This window comes from Pelophylax lessonae, assembly GCF_965119305.1.
Source record: "Pelophylax lessonae genome assembly, chromosome: 4".
Lineage (NCBI taxonomy): Eukaryota > Metazoa > Chordata > Amphibia > Anura > Ranidae > Pelophylax > Pelophylax lessonae.
The window spans coordinates 371,361-388,465 of record NC_138771.1 but is presented as its reverse complement, the minus strand read 5'-3'; the positions used below and the strand labels follow the sequence as shown (position 1 = coordinate 388,465).

Genomic DNA, 17,105 nt, shown 5'->3' with positions numbered 1-17,105 from the left:
TTAATCACACAAAAAAAAGTTCTTAAAAATTGTCATTTTTGATAAAAAAGCCAATTATTGAAAAAAAAATTTTTTTTTGAATTTTACTTTGGATTTCGTATCTGGAGGGTCTAAAAGGTGTACATGTGAAGTTTCAGCTCTGTAGCATGTCCAGAACCACAAAAACTCCCAAAAAATGCCAGCAAAAACACACCTAGACATATATAGGTGTGATAGTAGCAGAAATAAATGCTTGCGCTAATGAAATCATTTACAGTAATATATTTCTGCTACTATCACACCTATATATGCCCAGGTGTGTTTTTGCTGGCATTTTTTGGGAGTTTTTGGAGGCAGGCAAAACATCAGAACTTGTGCACAGTACCACTATACACAAGTTCAGATGTTTTTCCTGACTGCAAAGAACCCAAAAAAATGCCTTCTATTAAACCGGCAAGGTGTTACAGCAGCGAAGCCAACCCCCTGTCAGAAAGTTTTCTAATACAAACGATCTTTTTTTTTTCTGGTCCTGGACATGCTACAGAGCTGAAACTTCACATGTACACTTTTTAGACCCCCCAGATACGAAATCCAAAGTAAAAATCAAAAAATCTTTTTTTTTTTTTTAATTTTTTCAATAATTGGCTTTTTTATCAAAAATGACAATTTTTAAGAACTTTTTTTGTGTGATTTTGTGTCTGGGGGGTCTAAAAGGTGTACCTGTGAAGTTTCAGCTCTGTAGCATGTCCAGAACCAGAAAAAAAAGGATTGTATGTATTAGAAAACTTTCAGCTCAGGGGGTTAGCTTCTCTCCTCGGTTTTCACACCTTGCCAGTTTCAAAGCAGGCGTTTTTTTGGGTTCTTTGCTGTCAGGAAAAACATCTGAACTTGTGTATAGTGGTACTGTGCACAAGTTCAGATGTTTTGCCTGCCTCCAAAACCCCCCAAAAAATGCCAGCAAAAACACACCTGGGCATTTTTTTTTTTGACGCTAGCGTTTTTTTGGCATTTTTTTGGGTTCTTTTGAGGCAGGCAAAACATCTGAACTTGTGTATAGTGGTATATATACACACATAATTATATGTATATAGACACCTAGCCATATATAGGTGTGATAGTAGCAGAAATATATTACTGTAAATGATTTCATTAGCGCAAGCATTTATTTCTGCTACTATCACACCTATATATGTCTAGGGGTATATATACAGACATATATGTGTATATATACCCCCTATACACATGTTCAGATGTCATGTCTGACATCAAACATGTCCTCAAAAAAGCACTGGCAGTGGCAGCCCCTGCAGCATAAAAAATGCTTGGCTGGTGAGAAGCCACATACCTGTCCCGAAGCAACTCAGAGAAATGATCATTTCTCTATAGCGGTCACCCTGCTATGGAAGGGTTTTGTCACCCTGCCATAGCAGTCACTGTCAGTTAACCCTACACTACACTACGGTCCCCTGACACTTAACACTTTCCCTACAGAAACTAAATTTTTGAAGCTAACTTAAGTGTAAAGGAGCACTCTAACTACACTAGATATCCCTTTCCTCACACTAATAAATGCTAAATGACACTTTTAAAGTAAAATTAACAGAACTGCTTCCACTCTCTTCCATGTCCAGTATAACAATGCTAGGAATATGGCGGGGGCGATCTTATATACTGGGGGGCGTATTCACTAATGATTGGTCTAGGGACCCCCTAGTCACTCCAATCACATTCCTAGCATTCTCCTGTCCCCTCAATTGGCTTTTGCTAATGGTTCTGGTCCAATCACGGGCTTTTAAAGCCCATTTCCTGAAGCATTGCATTTTGGTCGGTTCTGGTTGCCGAATTCCGAACTTTTTGGGCAAAAATTTCTAAATTCGGCCGAACCTCGAACACCCAATGTTCGGGCCGAACCGATGGTCGACCCGAACCGTTCGATCATCCCTATTAGTGATCACTTCTCCTTTGCCGAGATAATCCCTCCACCTCACAGGTGTGGCATATCAAGATGCTGATTGGACAGCATGATTATCGCACATTGCCTTAGGCTGCCCACAATAAAAGGCCGCTCTAAAATCTGCAGTTTTATCACACAGCACAATGCCGCAGATAGGGCAAGTTATGAGGGAACGTGCGATTGGCTGACTGCAGGAATGTCCACCAGAGCTGTTCCCCGTGAATTGAATGTTCATTTCTCTACCATAAGCCGTCTCCAAAGGCGTTTCAGAGAATTTGGCAGAACATCCAACCGGCCTCCCAACCACAGACCACGTGTAACCACACCAGCCCAGGACCTCCACATCCAGCATTTTCACCTCCAAGATGGTCTGAGACCAGCCCAGGACCTCCACATCCAGCATCTTCACCTCCAAGATGGTCTGAGACCAGCCCAGGACCTTCACATCCAACATCTTCACCTCCAAGATGATCTGAGACCAGCCCAGGACCTCCACATCCAGCATCTTCACCTCCAAGATGGTCGTTGTGGATGGAGTGGCCCATGGTGGCGGTGGGGTTATGGTATGGGCAGGCGTACGTTGTGGATAAAGTGGCCCATGGTGGCGGTGGGGTTATGGTATGGGCAGGCGTATGTTGTGGATGAAGTGGCCCATGGTGGCGGTGGGGTTATGGTATGAGCAGGCGTATGTTGTGGATGGAGTGGCCCATGGTGGCGGTGGGGTTATGGTATGGGCAGGCGTATGTTGTGGATGGAGTGGCCCATGGTGGCGGTGGGGTTATGGTATGGGCAGGCGTATGTTGTGGATGGGGTGGCCGATGGGGTTATGGTATGGGCAGGCGTACGTTGTGGATGGAGTGGCCCATGGTGGCGGTGGGGTTATGGTATGGGCAGGCGTACGTTGTGGATGAAGTGGCCCATGGTGGCGGTGGGGTTATGGTATGGGCAGGCGTATGTTGTGGATGGGGTGGCCCATGGTGGTGGTGGGGTTATGGTATGGGCAGGCATACGTTGTGGATGGGGTGGCCCATTGTGGCGGTGGGGTTATGGTATAGGCAGGCGTACGTTATGGATGGAGTGGCCCATGGTGGCGGTGGGGTTATGGTATGGGCAGGCGTATGTTGTGGATGGGGTGGCCCATGATGGCGGAGGGGTTATGGGATGGGCAGGCGTACGTTATGGATGGAGTGGCCCATGGTGGTGGTGGGGTTATGGTATGGGCAGGCGTATGTTGTGGATGGGGTGGCCCATGGTGGTGGTGGGGTTATGGTATGGGCAGGCATACGTTGTGGATGGAGTGGCCCATGGTGGCATTGGGGTTATGGTATGGGCAGGGGTACGTCGTGGATGGAGTGGCCCATGGTGGCGGAGGGGGTATGGTATAAGCAGGAGGTACGTTGTGGATGGAGTGGCCCATGTTGGCGGTGGGGTTATGGTATGGGCAGGCGTCTGTTGTGGATGGAGTGGCCCATGGTGGCATTGGGGTTATGGTATGGGGAGGGGTATGTCGTGGATGGAGTGGCCCATGGTGGGGGTGGGGTTATGGTATGGGCAGGCGTATGTTGTGGATGGGGTGGCCCATGGTGGGTTTATGGTATGGGCAGGGGTACGTTGTGGATAGAGTGGCCCATGGTGGGGGTGGGGTTATGGTATGGGCAGACGTATGTTGTGGATAGAGTGGCCCATGGTGGGGGTGGGGTTATGGTATGGGCAGGCGTACGTTATGAATGGAGTGGTCCATGGTGGGGGTGGGGTTATGGTATGGACAGGCGTATGTTATGGATGGAGTGGCCCATGGTGGCGGTGGGGTTATGGTATGGGCAGGCGTACGTTGTGGATAGAGTGGCCCATGGTGGCGGTGGGGTTATGGTATGGACAGGCGTATGTTGTGGATAGAGTGGCCCATGGTGGCGGTGGGGTTATGGTATAGGCAGGCGTACGTTGTGGATGGAGTGGTCCATGGTGGGGGTGGGGTTATGGTATGGGCAGGCGTATGTTGTGGATAGAGTGGCCCATGGTGGGGGTGGGGTTATGGGATGGGCAGGCGTACGTTGTGGATAGAGTGGCCCATGGTGGCGGTGGGGTTATGGTATAGGCAGGCATACGTTATGGATGGAGTGGTCCATGGTGGGGGTGGGGTTATGGTATGGGCAGGCGTATGTTGTGGATAGAGTGGCCCATGGTGGGGGTGGGGTTATGGTATGGACAGGCGTACGTTGTGGATTGAGTGGCCCATGGTGGGGGTGGGGTTATGGTATGGGCAGGCGTATGTTGTGGATGGGGTGGCCGATGGTGGCGGTGGGGTTATGGTATGGGCAGGCGTACGTTGTGGATGGAGTGGCCCATGGTGGCGGTGGGGTTATGGTATGGGCAGGCATACGTTGTGGATGGAGTGGCCCATGGTGGCGGTGGGGTTATGGTATGGGCAGGCGTACGTTATGGATGGAGTGGTCCATGGTGGGGGTGGGGTTATGGTATGGGCAGGCGTACGTTGTGGATGGGGTGGCCCATGGTGGTGGTGGGGTTATGGTATGGGCAGGCATACGTTGTGGATGGGGTGGCCCATGGTGGCGGTGGGGTTATGGTATGGGCAGGCGTACGTTATGGATGGAGTGGCCCATGGTGGCGGTGGGGTTATGGTATGGGCAGGCGTATGTTGTGGATGGGGTGGCCCATGATGGCGGAGGGGTTATGGGATGGGCAGGCGTACGTTATGGATGGAGTGGCCCATGGTGGTGGTGGGGTTATGGTATGGGCAGGCGTATGTTGTGGATGGGGTGGCCCATGGTGGTGGTGGGGTTATGGTATGGGCAGGCATACGTTGTGGATGGAGTGGCCCATGGTGGCATTGGCGTTATGGTATGGGCAGGGGTACGTCGTGGATGGAGTGGCCCATGGTGGCGGAGGGGGTATGGTATAAGCAGGGGGTACGTTGTGGATGGAGTGGCCCATGTTGGCGGTGGGGTTATGGTATGGGCAGGCGTCTGTTGTGGATGGAGTGGCCCATGGTGGCATTGGGGTTATGGTATGGGGAGGGGTATGTCGTGGATGGAGTGGCCCATGGTGGGGTTATGGTATGGGCAGGGGTACGTTGTGGATAGAGTGGCCCATGGTGGGGGTGGGGTTATGGTATGGGCAGGCGTATGTTGTGGATGGAGTGGCCCTTGGTGGCGGTGGGGTTATGGTATGGGCAGGCGTACGTTGTGGATGGAGTGGCCCATGGTGGTGGTGGGGTTATGGTATGGGCAGGCGTACGTTGTGGATAGAGTGGCCCATGGTGGCGGTGGGGTTATGGTATAGGCAGGCGTACGTTATGGATGGAGTGGTCCATGGTGGGGGTGGGGTTATGGTATGGGCAGGCGTATGTTGTGGATAGAGTGGCCCATGGTGGGGGTGGGGTTATGGTATGGACAGGCGTACGTTGTGGATTGAGTGGCCCATGGTGGGGGTGGGGTTATGGTATGGACAGGCGTACGTTGTGGATGGTGTGGTCCATGGTGGCGGTGGGGTTATGGTATGGGCAGGCGTACGTTGTGGATGGAGTGGCCCATGGTGGCGGTGGGGTTATGGTATGGGCAGGCGTATGTTGTGGATGGAGTGGCCCATGGTGGGGGTGGGGGTTATGGTATGGGCAGGCATACGTTGTGGATGGAGTGGCCCATGGTGGCGGTGGGGTTATGGTATGGGCAGGCGTACGTTGTGGATGGAGTGGCCCATGGTGGGGGTGGGGTTATGGTATGGGCAGGCGTATGTTGTGGATGGAGTGGCCCATGGTGGCGGTGGGGTTATGGTATGGGCAGGCGTACGTTGTGGATGGAGTGGCCCATGGTGGGGGTGGGGTTATGGTATGGGCAGGCGTACGTTATGGATAGAGTGGCCCATGGTGGTGGTGGGGTTATGGTATGGGCAGGCGTACGTTGTGGATGGAGTGGCCCATGGTGGCGGTGGGGTTATGGTATGGGCAGGCGTACGTTGTGGATGGAGTGGCCCATGGTGGCGGTGGGGTTATGGTATGGGCAGGCGTATGTTGTGGATGGAGTGGCCCATGGTGGGGGTGGGGTTATGGTATTGGCAGGCGTATGTTGTGGATGGAGTGGCCCATGGTGGCGGTGGGGTTATGGGATGGGCAGGCGTATGTTATGGACAGTGAACACTGGTGCATTTTATTGATGACATTTTGAATGCACAGAGATACGGTGAGGAGATCCTGAGGCCCATTGTTGTGCCATTCATCCATGACCATCACCTCATGTTGCAGCATGATAATGCGCGGCCCCATGGTGCAAGGATCTGTACACAATTCCTGGAAGCTGAAAACATCCCAGTTCTTGCATGGCCACCATACTCACCGGACATGTCACCCATTGAGCATGTTTGGGGTGCTCTGGATCGGCGTATAGGACAGCGTGTTCCAGGTCCTGCCAATATCCAGCAACTTCACACAGCCATTGAAGAGGAGAGGACCAACATTCCACAGGAACCAATCACCAACCTGATCAACTCTATGCCGAGGAGATGTGCTGCCCTGCGTGGGGCAAATGGTGGTCACACCAGATACTGACTGGTTATGCAACCCCCCCCCCCCAATACAGTAAAACTGCACATTTTAGAGTGGCCTTTTATTTTGGGCAGCCTAAGGCACACCTGTGCAATAATCATGCTGTCCAATCAGCATCTTGATATGCCACACCTGTGAGGTGGACGGATTATCTCGGCAAAGGAGAAGTGATCGCTAACACAGATTTACACAGATTTGTGAAGAATATTGGAGAGAAATCTGCATTTTGTGTACATAGAAAAAGTCTGAGATCTCTGAGTTCAGATCATGAAAAATGGCGGCAAAAACAAAAATGTTGCGTTTATAATTTTCTTCAGTGTAATTTCGTACCTTCGTTGGATTTTATCAGAACATTCCATGGATTATCGGGAAAGTTGAAGAAAATTTCCACCAGTAAACTAAATATGTAAATTTAATAAATTCCACAAAAGTAACTTTCCAATAGCAGGGAACTGCTTAGCGCGGCGTATCTGAAAGACGCGGATAGTCACTGACTCTAAGATGGCATCACATCCGATCTAGAGGTCTATCCCCCCCCCCCCACCCAGGATCAGAGGCAGAGGGGGAGGGGCAAGCCAGACTTTGGGCCAAGTGGAGAGAAAAGAAAACGCGGCCTCACATCTCAGTCAGCGATTCTCCGCGTCTTTCTGGGGCGCCGTGCTAAGCAGTTTCCTGTTATTGGAAAGTTACTTTTCAGGAATTAAATTTACACATTTTTTTTTTTTTACTGATAGAAATTTTCTTCAACTTTCCCAATAATCCCGCCATGTCCCTGAGGAAGTCATGAACTACGAAACGCGTCGGCGTGCACTGGCAGGATACAACATTGCTCTGCATTTGATGGGCGTTATGAAATTATTTGTATGAATTTTATGTTACCCACCAACTTTTTTTATTGTCATTCCATAAATTGTTTGTTTTATTGATTGGAGCGGCTTTGTGATTTCAGCGCCATATTGAAGGGTGTCGGCGTTATCGGGATGTGTCGCCGTATGCCGACGCCCTGAGATGGTAAATCATATTTTTGTAACAAAGAATTTCTCTTTATCCCAATAAAAATATGTTTTCTTCAATCGGTTGAGAATTTGGCCATTTAAAGGGACACAGCCTGTCCTATGGAACCCGCGATCTGAAGCAGCGGTTAGTGAATAATAAAGTGACTCCGCCCATCGAGTTCATAAATTTATTCCAATATTTATCTCATACAGGAAGGCGGGCAAGTTGTGCGCAGGCGCAGCGTTCTACAAATCTACAAAGTGCAGTCATGGTAACCCTTCAATCCCCATCATCCTCTGCGAGGCTCAGAGATGGAAAGGTCCTATAAAGTCTCTTTTCATTGGCTGGGGACGGAGGTGAAGATCCGCAGGCCGTGCATGGACTTTATCTCCTCCTGTAAAGTCTGAAACAGAAGAAACCTTCAACAATGGGAGTGACAACATTTCTGACAGTTCAGTGATCGATATCTACACCCCTCCCCCCATATCCCCAGGCAGTATCTACACCCCCCCATATCCCCCGGCAGTATCTACACCCCTCCCCCCATATCCCCCGGCAGTATCTACACCCCTCCCCCCATATTCCCCCGGCAGTATCTACACCCCTCCCCCCATATTCCCCGGCAGTATCTACACCCCTCCCCCCATATTCCCCCGGCAGTATCTACACCCCTCCCCCCATAATCCCCCGGCAGTATCTACACCCCTCCCCCCATATCCCCCGGCAGTATCTACACCCCTCCCCCATATCCCCCGGCAGTATCTACACCCCTCCCCCATATCCCCCGGCAGTATCTACCTCCCCCCATATCCCCCAGCAGTATCTACACCCCTCCCCCATATCCCCCGGCAGTATCTACACCCCCCCCATATCCCCCGGCAGTATCTACCTCCCCCCATATCCCCCGGCAGTATCTACACCCCTCCCCCATATCCCCCGGCAGTATCTACCTCCCCCCATATCCCCCGGCAGTATCTACACCCCCTCCCCCCATATCCCCTGGCAGTATCTGCCTTCCCCCACCCCCCAAATATCCCAGAGCAGTATCTACAGCCCCCCCCCCCCCTCATATCCCCTGGCAGTATCTAAATCCCCTCCCCCCACCATATCCCCCCCCCCCCCCCCCCCAGAAGTAGCTACATCCCTTCCCCCCCCGCCAGAAGCTAGGCAGGGTCACAAACGTATTGCAGCGCCTCCTTGTTAGCGGGGGTGGGGGAGTCGCTGGCCGATCGCTCAGATTTTATCAAACAAATTTCTGCAGAAAATTTTCAACTCCTTCGCACCGCGGTGTTTATTAAAGGAGAACCCCGGAGCAGCAGAAAAAAATCAATTCCCTGCCAAAGGATTTGTAATTCTGCACAGCCAGTCCTGTATGCGCACCGACCACACTGTACAGCCAGGGAGGGGGAGGGGACACCATGATGGGGGCTCCATGGATAAAACGTTTGTGGTGGGAAAATTGTTCTAAAGACTTTTTTCCCCCTAAAATAACAAACATATAACACTTCCCTCCCCATCCCCCCCCCCCCGTCATCCCGGACACCGCCCCCCCATGTGCCCCATCCATGTCATCTCAGTTTTGTTCACACTAAGCAGTGTCAGAAGAATTACAACCCCACGGGGGGGTGGGGGGATGGGGGGTGAGTGCCGTGTCTATCAGAGAAATGGATTTCATGGAAGTCCCATCCATTGATGGACGAAGCTCCTCCTCCTGATCTTCATAACCATTGGGACCTCCCAAAGCCGTGTTAAACCTGAGGGGTGGGAACAGCAAAGAAGTTCCCAAGGCTAAACAGTGGCCAATCAGGTAACAGGAGCTCAACCAAAACAACTGGAGCCCCCCCTGAAAAAACAATACCCCCTCAAAGAGGCTCAGGTCCTCTAAACAGCGGCTGGGCAAAACCTGGCGGCCAAAAGAAGAATCCGCAGAGCCAACCCATCCACTTCATAGAACTTTGTGCACCAATGACCAAGGGGCCGCCTTGCAAACCTGCGTCTGATGCCTGATGACAGAAGGCCCCGGAGGCACGGAGCGCCCTGACAGGGAAAGGAGGAACCGGACCTCTGATGGACTCGGCCTGAGCCACCGTCTGTCCGATCCATCTGGAAATGGTGGCAGAGGAAGCGGAAAACCCTTTCCGAGGCCCATCCATGAGAACAAATAGAGAGTCTGATTTCCTAAGACTCCGTCTCTGCCAGGTACCCCCCAATCCCCCGGACCCCATCCCAGGCATGCCAAGCATTTTCCTGAGGATGTTTTGGCCTGGGACTCAGGGAGGTAACAATGAGAATCAGAGACAACCTGAGGAAGGAACGATGGACAGGGATGGGTGAGTGACAGAATACCGCCGCCAATTCCAACACCCTGCGCAGAGGTGAGAGCAGAGGAATCTCCCAAACATCTGGAGGACTGAGAGCATCAAACTGAGGTCCCAAGGTGGCAGCAGAGACGGCACTGCAAGGGTCAACTGCCGAACTCCCTGAAGAAGTCCACACCAAGCAGTGAGTGACCAAGAACCGGTGATAGAAGACCGCCAAGGCCAATACCTAGGGGGGGGGGGGGGGGGGGGGGAATGTCCCACAGGGAACACTAAACCGATGCAGGTCCAACCCTCCCCAATGAGGGGCCCACATCCACCCCAAAACCGATCAGGGGAAAAGGGGGAGGGGGGAGGAAGTTACCATACCAGGAACCAAGTGGGCATCGCTCCAGACAGAACCCCTCTCCATCGAATGTATGGAAAGCCCTTCCAAGTCATATGAACTCCGCCCCCATCTGACACCCCCACCTCCAGCGGGTGACCCTGCCCCCGATCTGACACCCCCACCTCCACCGGGTGACCCTACCCCCCATCTGACACTCCCACCTCCAGCGGGTGACCCTACCCCCCCATCTGACACCACCACCTCCACCGGGTGACCCTGCCCCCATCTGACACCCCCACCTCCACCGGATGACCCTACCCCCCATCTGACACTCCCACCTCCAGCGGGTGACCCTGCCCCCATCTGACACCCCCACCTCCAGCGGGTGACCCTGCCCCCATCTGACACCCCCACCGGGTGACCCTGCCCCCCATCTGACACTCCCACCTCCAGTGGGTAACCCTGCCCCCAATCATACAAGTTCTGCTCAGGGTCACCCCAATTCTGAGAAGTCGGCTCTCACCTCATTGATCATCTGATGCTGCTGGACGGTGCGCTTCTCTCTGAACTCTTCACACGCCACGTGGATCTCATACATCGAGCCGCAGCCTCCTGCAACACAGCGATCGAATCAACACAGCGATCGCATCAACACACCCCTCCCACCAACACACCCCTCCCACCAACACACCCCTCCCACCAATCCCACCAATGCACCGTCACTACCAACTTCAGTTAACACACCGATCCCATTAATTACAGACAACACATTGAGGGGTGGGGGGGGGCAGGCTCCCCCTACGCAGGGATCTGAGGGGGGAGGGGATGGTTTGTTCTTATAAAACTTTATCAGTTACCTGAAATGTCCACAACACGAACATGAGCCGCCTGGGGGAATCGGTCCTTCAACACCTGAGCGATCCTCTGCTCCCCCTCCGTCCTCCCCGACACCGAGCGACTGACAACCCACGCCTGCAAGAGATCAGAGAACCATCAATGTGTGCTACAGGAGAGCGTCAGAGACTGCAGACATAGTACAGGAGACGGTCAGAGACTGCAGACATGATACAAGAGACGGTCAGAGACTGCAGACATGATACAGGAGATGGTCAGAGACTGCAGACATGATACAGGAGATGGTCAGAGACTGCAGAGATGATACAGGAGATGGTCAGAGACTGCAGACATGATACAAGAGATGGTCAGAGACTGCAGACATGATACAAGAGATGGTCAGAGACTGCAGACATGATACAGGAGATGGTCAGAGACTGCAGACATAGTACAGGAGATGGTCAGAGACTGCAGACATGATACAAGAGATGGTCAGAGACTGCAGACATGATACAGGAGACGGTCAGAGACTGCAGACATGATACAGGAGATGGTCAGAGACTGCAGACATGATACTGGAGACGGTCAGAGACTGCAGACATGATACAGGAGACGGTCAGAGACTGCAGACATGATACAGGAGATGGTCAGAGACTGCAGACATGATACAGGAGACGGTCAGAGACTGCAGACATGATACAGGAGACGGTCAGAGACTGCAGACATGATACAGGAGATGGTCAGAGACTGCAGACATGATACAAGAGATGGTCAGAGACTGCAGTGCAGACATGATACAGGAGATGGTCAGAGACTGCAGACATAATACAGGAGATGGTCAGAGACTGCAGACATGATACAAGAGATGGTCAGAGACTGCAGTGCAGACATGGTACAGGAGATGGTCAGAGACTGCAGACATGATACAGGAGATGGTCAGAGACTGCAGACATGATACAGGAGATGGTCAGAGACTGCAGACATGATACTGGAGATGGTCAGAGACTGCAGACATGATACAGGAGATGGTCAGAGACTGCAGACATGATACAGGAGACGGTCAGAGACTGAGGACATGATACAGGAGATGGTCAGAGACTGCAGACATAGTACAGGAGATGGTCAGAGACTGCAGACATGATACAAGAGATGGTCAGAGACTGCAGTGCAGACATGGTACAGGAGATGGTCAGAGACTGCAGACATGATACAGGAGATGGTCAGAGACTGCAGACATGATACTGGAGATGGTCAGAGACTGCAGACATGATACAGGAGATGGTCAGAGACTGCAGACATGATACAGGAGATGGTCAGAGACTGCAGACATGATACAAGAGATGGTCAGAGACTGCGGAGATGATACAGGAGATGGTCAGAGACTGCAGACATGATACTGGAGATGGTCAGAGACTGCAGACATGATACTGGAGATGGTCAGAGACTGCAGACATGATACAGGAGATGGTCAGAGACTGCAGACATGATACAGGAGACGGTCAGAGACTGCAGACATGATACTGGAGATGGTCAGAGACTGAGGACATGATACAGGAGATGGTCAGAGACTGCAGACATGATACAGGAGATGGTCAGAGACTGCAGACATGATACAGGAGATGGTCAGAGACTGAGGACATGATACAGGAGATGGTCAGAGACTGAGGACATGATACAGGAGATGGTCAGAGACTGCAGACATGATACAAGAGATGGTCAGAGACTGAGGACATGATACAGGAGATGGTCAGAGACTGAGGACATGATACAGGAGATGGTCAGAGACTGAGGACATGATACAGGAGATGGTCAGAGACTGAGGACATGATACAGGAGATGGTCAGAGACTGAGGACATGATACAGGAGATGGTCAGAGACTGCAGACATGATACAGGAGATGCTCAGAGACTGAGGACATGATACAGGAGATGCTCAGAGACTGCAGACATGTTACAAGAGATGGTCAGAGACTGCAGACATGATACAGGAGATGGTCAGAGACTGAGGACATGATACAGGAGATGGTCAGAGACTGAGGACATGATACAGGAGATGGTCAGAGACTGAGGACATGATACAGGAGATGGTCAGAGACTGCAGACATGATACAAGAGATGGTCAGAGACTGCAGACATGATACAGGAGATGGTCAGAGACTGCAGACATGTTATAGGAGATGGTCAGAGACTGAGGACATGATACAGGAGATGGTCAGAGACTGAGGACATGATACAGGAGATGGTCAGAGACTGAGGACATGATACAGGAGATGGTCAGAGACTGCAGACATGATACAAGAGATGGTCAGAGACTGCAGACATGTTACAGGAGATGGTCAGAGACTGAGGACATGATACTGGAGATGGTCAGAGACTGCAGACATGATACAAGAGATGGTCAGAGACTGCAGACATGATACAGGAGATGGTCAGAGACTGAGGACATGATACAGGAGATGGTCAGAGACTGCAGACATGATACAAGAGATGGTCAGAGACTGCAGACATGATACAGGAGATGGTCAGAGACTGCAGACATGATACAGGAGACGGTCAGAGACTGCAGACATGATACAAGAGATAGTCAGAGACTGCAGACATGATACAAGAGATGGTCAGAGACTGCAGACATGTTACAGGAGATGGTCAGAGACTGAGGACATGATACTGGAGATGGTCAGAGACTGAGGACATGATACAAGAGATGGTCAGAGACTGCAGACATGATACAAGAGATGGTCAGAGACTGCAGACATGATACAGGAGATGGTCAGAGACTGAGGACATGATACAGGAGATGGTCAGAGACTGAGGACATGATACAGGAGATGGTCAGAGACTGCAGACATGATACAAGAGATGGTCAGAGACTGAGGACATGATACAGGAGATGGTCAGAGACTGAGGACATGATACAGGAGATGGTCAGAGACTGAGGACATGATACAGGAGATGGTCAGAGACTGAGGACATGATACAGGAGATGGTCAGAGACTGCAGACATGATACAAGAGATAGTCAGAGACTGCAGACATGATACAAGAGATGGTCAGAGACTGCAGACATGTTACAGGAGATGGTCAGAGACTGAGGACATGATACTGGAGATGGTCAGAGACTGAGGACATGATACAAGAGATGGTCAGAGACTGCAGACATGATACAAGAGATGGTCAGAGACTGCAGACATGATACAGGAGATGGTCAGAGACTGAGGACATGATACAGGAGATGGTCAGAGACTGAGGACATGATACAGGAGATGGTCAGAGACTGCAGACATGATACAAGAGATGGTCAGAGACTGAGGACATGATACAGGAGATGGTCAGAGACTGAGGACATGATACAGGAGATGGTCAGAGACTGAGGACATGATACAGGAGATGGTCAGAGACTGAGGACATTATACAGGAGATGCTCAGAGACTGCAGACATGTTACAAGAGATGGTCAGAGACTGCAGACATGATACAGGAGATGGTCAGAGACTGAGGACATGATACAGGAGATGGTCAGAGACTGAGGACATGATACAAGAGATGGTCAGAGACTGCAGACATGATACAGGAGATGGTCAGAGACTGAGGACATGATACAGGAGATGGTCAGAGACTGAAGACATGATACAAGAGATGGTCAGAGACTGCAGACATGATACAGGAGATGGTCAGAGACTGAGGACATGATACTGGAGATGGTCAGAGACTGAGGACATGATACAAGAGATGGTCAGAGACTGCAGACATGATACAAGAGATGGTCAGAGACTGCAGACATGATACAGGAGATGGTCAGAGACTGCAGACATGATACAGGAGATGGTCAGAGACTGAGGACATGATACAGGAGATGGTCAGAGACTGCAGACATGATACAAGAGATGGTCAGAGACTGAGGACATGATACTGGAGATGGTCAGAGACTGAGGACATGATACAGGAGATGGTCAGAGACTGAGGACATGATACAGGAGATGGTCAGAGACTGAGGACATGATACAGGAGATGGTCAGAGACTGCAGACATGATACAAGAGATGGTCAGAGACTGAGGACATGATACAGGAGATGGTCAGAGACTGAGGACATGATACAGGAGATGGTCAGAGACTGCAGACATGATACAAGAGATGGTCAGAGACTGCAGACATGATACAGGAGATGGTCAGAGACTGCAGACATGATACAGGAGATGGTCAGAGACTGAGGACATGATACAGGAGATGGTCAGAGACTGCAGACATGATACAAGAGATGGTCAGAGACTGAGGACATGATACTGGAGATGGTCAGAGACTGAGGACATGATACAGGAGATGGTCAGAGACTGAGGACATGATACAGGAGATGGTCAGAGACTGAGGACATGATACAGGAGATGGTCAGAGACTGCAGACATGATACAAGAGATGGTCAGAGACTGAGGACATGATACAGGAGATGGTCAGAGACTGAGGACATGATACAGGAGATGGTCAGAGACTGCAGACATGATACAAGAGATGGTCAGAGACTGCAGACATGATACAGGAGATGGTCAGAGACTGCAGACATGATACAGGAGATGGTCAGAGACTGAGGACATGATACAGGAGATGGTCAGAGACTGCAGACATGATACAAGAGATGGTCAGAGACTGAGGACATGATACTGGAGATGGTCAGAGACTGAGGACATGATACAGGAGATGGTCAGAGACTGAGGACATGATACAGGAGATGGTCAGAGACTGAGGACATGATACAGGAGATGGTCAGAGACTGCAGACATGATACAAGAGATGGTCAGAGACTGAGGACATGATACAGGAGATGGTCAGAGACTGAGGACATGATACAGGAGATGGTCAGAGACTGCAGACATGATACAAGAGATGGTCAGAGACTGCAGACATGATACAGGAGATGGTCAGAGACTGCAGACATGTTATAGGAGAGTGTTAGGGGTGAGGCCTTTCCTCCAGCACACAGATTGTCTCCGGGGGCCCCCAGCCTGAGGCTCCCCTCCCCCCTCACCCGGGTCCTCGGCAGTAGCAGTCTGGTCGCCCACATCTCTCCTCAATGTCAGCTCTCCACCACCTTACACAGCCGGGAGTCACACAAGTATGACGTCATTGAGAAGGGTGCCATGGCGGCCATGTTTGTTGAGGGCACGGGCCAATCCGGAGCTCAGATTTGTTTTTTTCCTGATAAATGAGTTTTATTTTTTTTTCTGTTCGTCACTTCATCCCGTATTGTGGGCGTGTTCTGGGAAATATGACGTAATTTGTTGAAGATTCGGAATTGGCGTGGATCGTCGCAGTGTGGGCGCAGTGACGTCATATCTGTGCGCCGCCATGGATGAGGAGAGGAGCCGAATAGCGGCGATCTGGTTTATGGTCAGCAGGTGGCGCTCCCGCTATTGATTGACTGCAGAGGGGTTCTCATAGAGGAGAGCGGATAATAGCGCCCCCTAGAGTACAATAGAGGAATATATATAGAATAATATACAGACTGCAGATAGGATAATATGTATGGAGGTATACAGGGGTGTATGGAGTATACAGGGATGTATGGAGTATATAGGGGGTGTATGGAGTATACAGGGGGTGTATGGAGGTATACAGGGGGTGTATGGAGTATACAGGGGGTGTATGGAGGTATACAGGGGGTTTATTGAGGTATACAGGGGGTGTATGGAGTATACAGGGGGTGTATGGAGGTATACAGGGGGTGTATGGAGTATACAGGGGGTTTATTGAGGTATACAGGGGGTGTATGGAGTATACAGGGGGTGTATGGAGGTATACAGGGGGTGTATGGAGTATACAGGGGGTGTATGGAGGTATACAGGGGGTTTATTGAGGTATACAGGGGGTGTATGGAGTATACAGGGGGTGTATGGAGGTATACAGGGGGTGTATGGAGTATACAGGGGGTTTATTGAGGTATACAGGGGGTGTATGGAGTATACAGGGGGTGTATGGAGGTATACAGGGGGTGTATGGAGTATACAGGGGTTGTATGGAGTATACAGGGGGTGTATGGAGTATACAGGGGGTCTATGGAGTATATAGGGGGTGTATGGAGTATACAGGGAGTGTATGGAGGTATACAGGGGGTGTATGGAGTATACAGGTATACAGGGGGTGTATGGAG

The 17,105-nt window shown here is 51.1% G+C and overlaps 1 protein-coding gene across 1 annotated transcript; it reads right to left on the bottom strand.

Moving 5' to 3' along the window:
• Nucleotides 1-7,660: 7,660 nt before the first annotated feature.
• BOLA3 (bolA family member 3) lies at nucleotides 7,661-16,019 on the bottom strand (the record flags this gene model as incomplete). Its single annotated transcript, XM_082253451.1, has 4 exons — nucleotides 7,661-7,890; nucleotides 10,657-10,745; nucleotides 10,991-11,105; nucleotides 15,984-16,019. 4 exons carry the CDS (start codon nucleotides 16,017-16,019, stop codon nucleotides 7,825-7,827), a joined length of 306 nt encoding a protein of 101 aa, XP_082109577.1. The 3' UTR covers nucleotides 7,661-7,824.
• Between the last annotated feature and the right edge of the window lie 1,086 nt (nucleotides 16,020-17,105).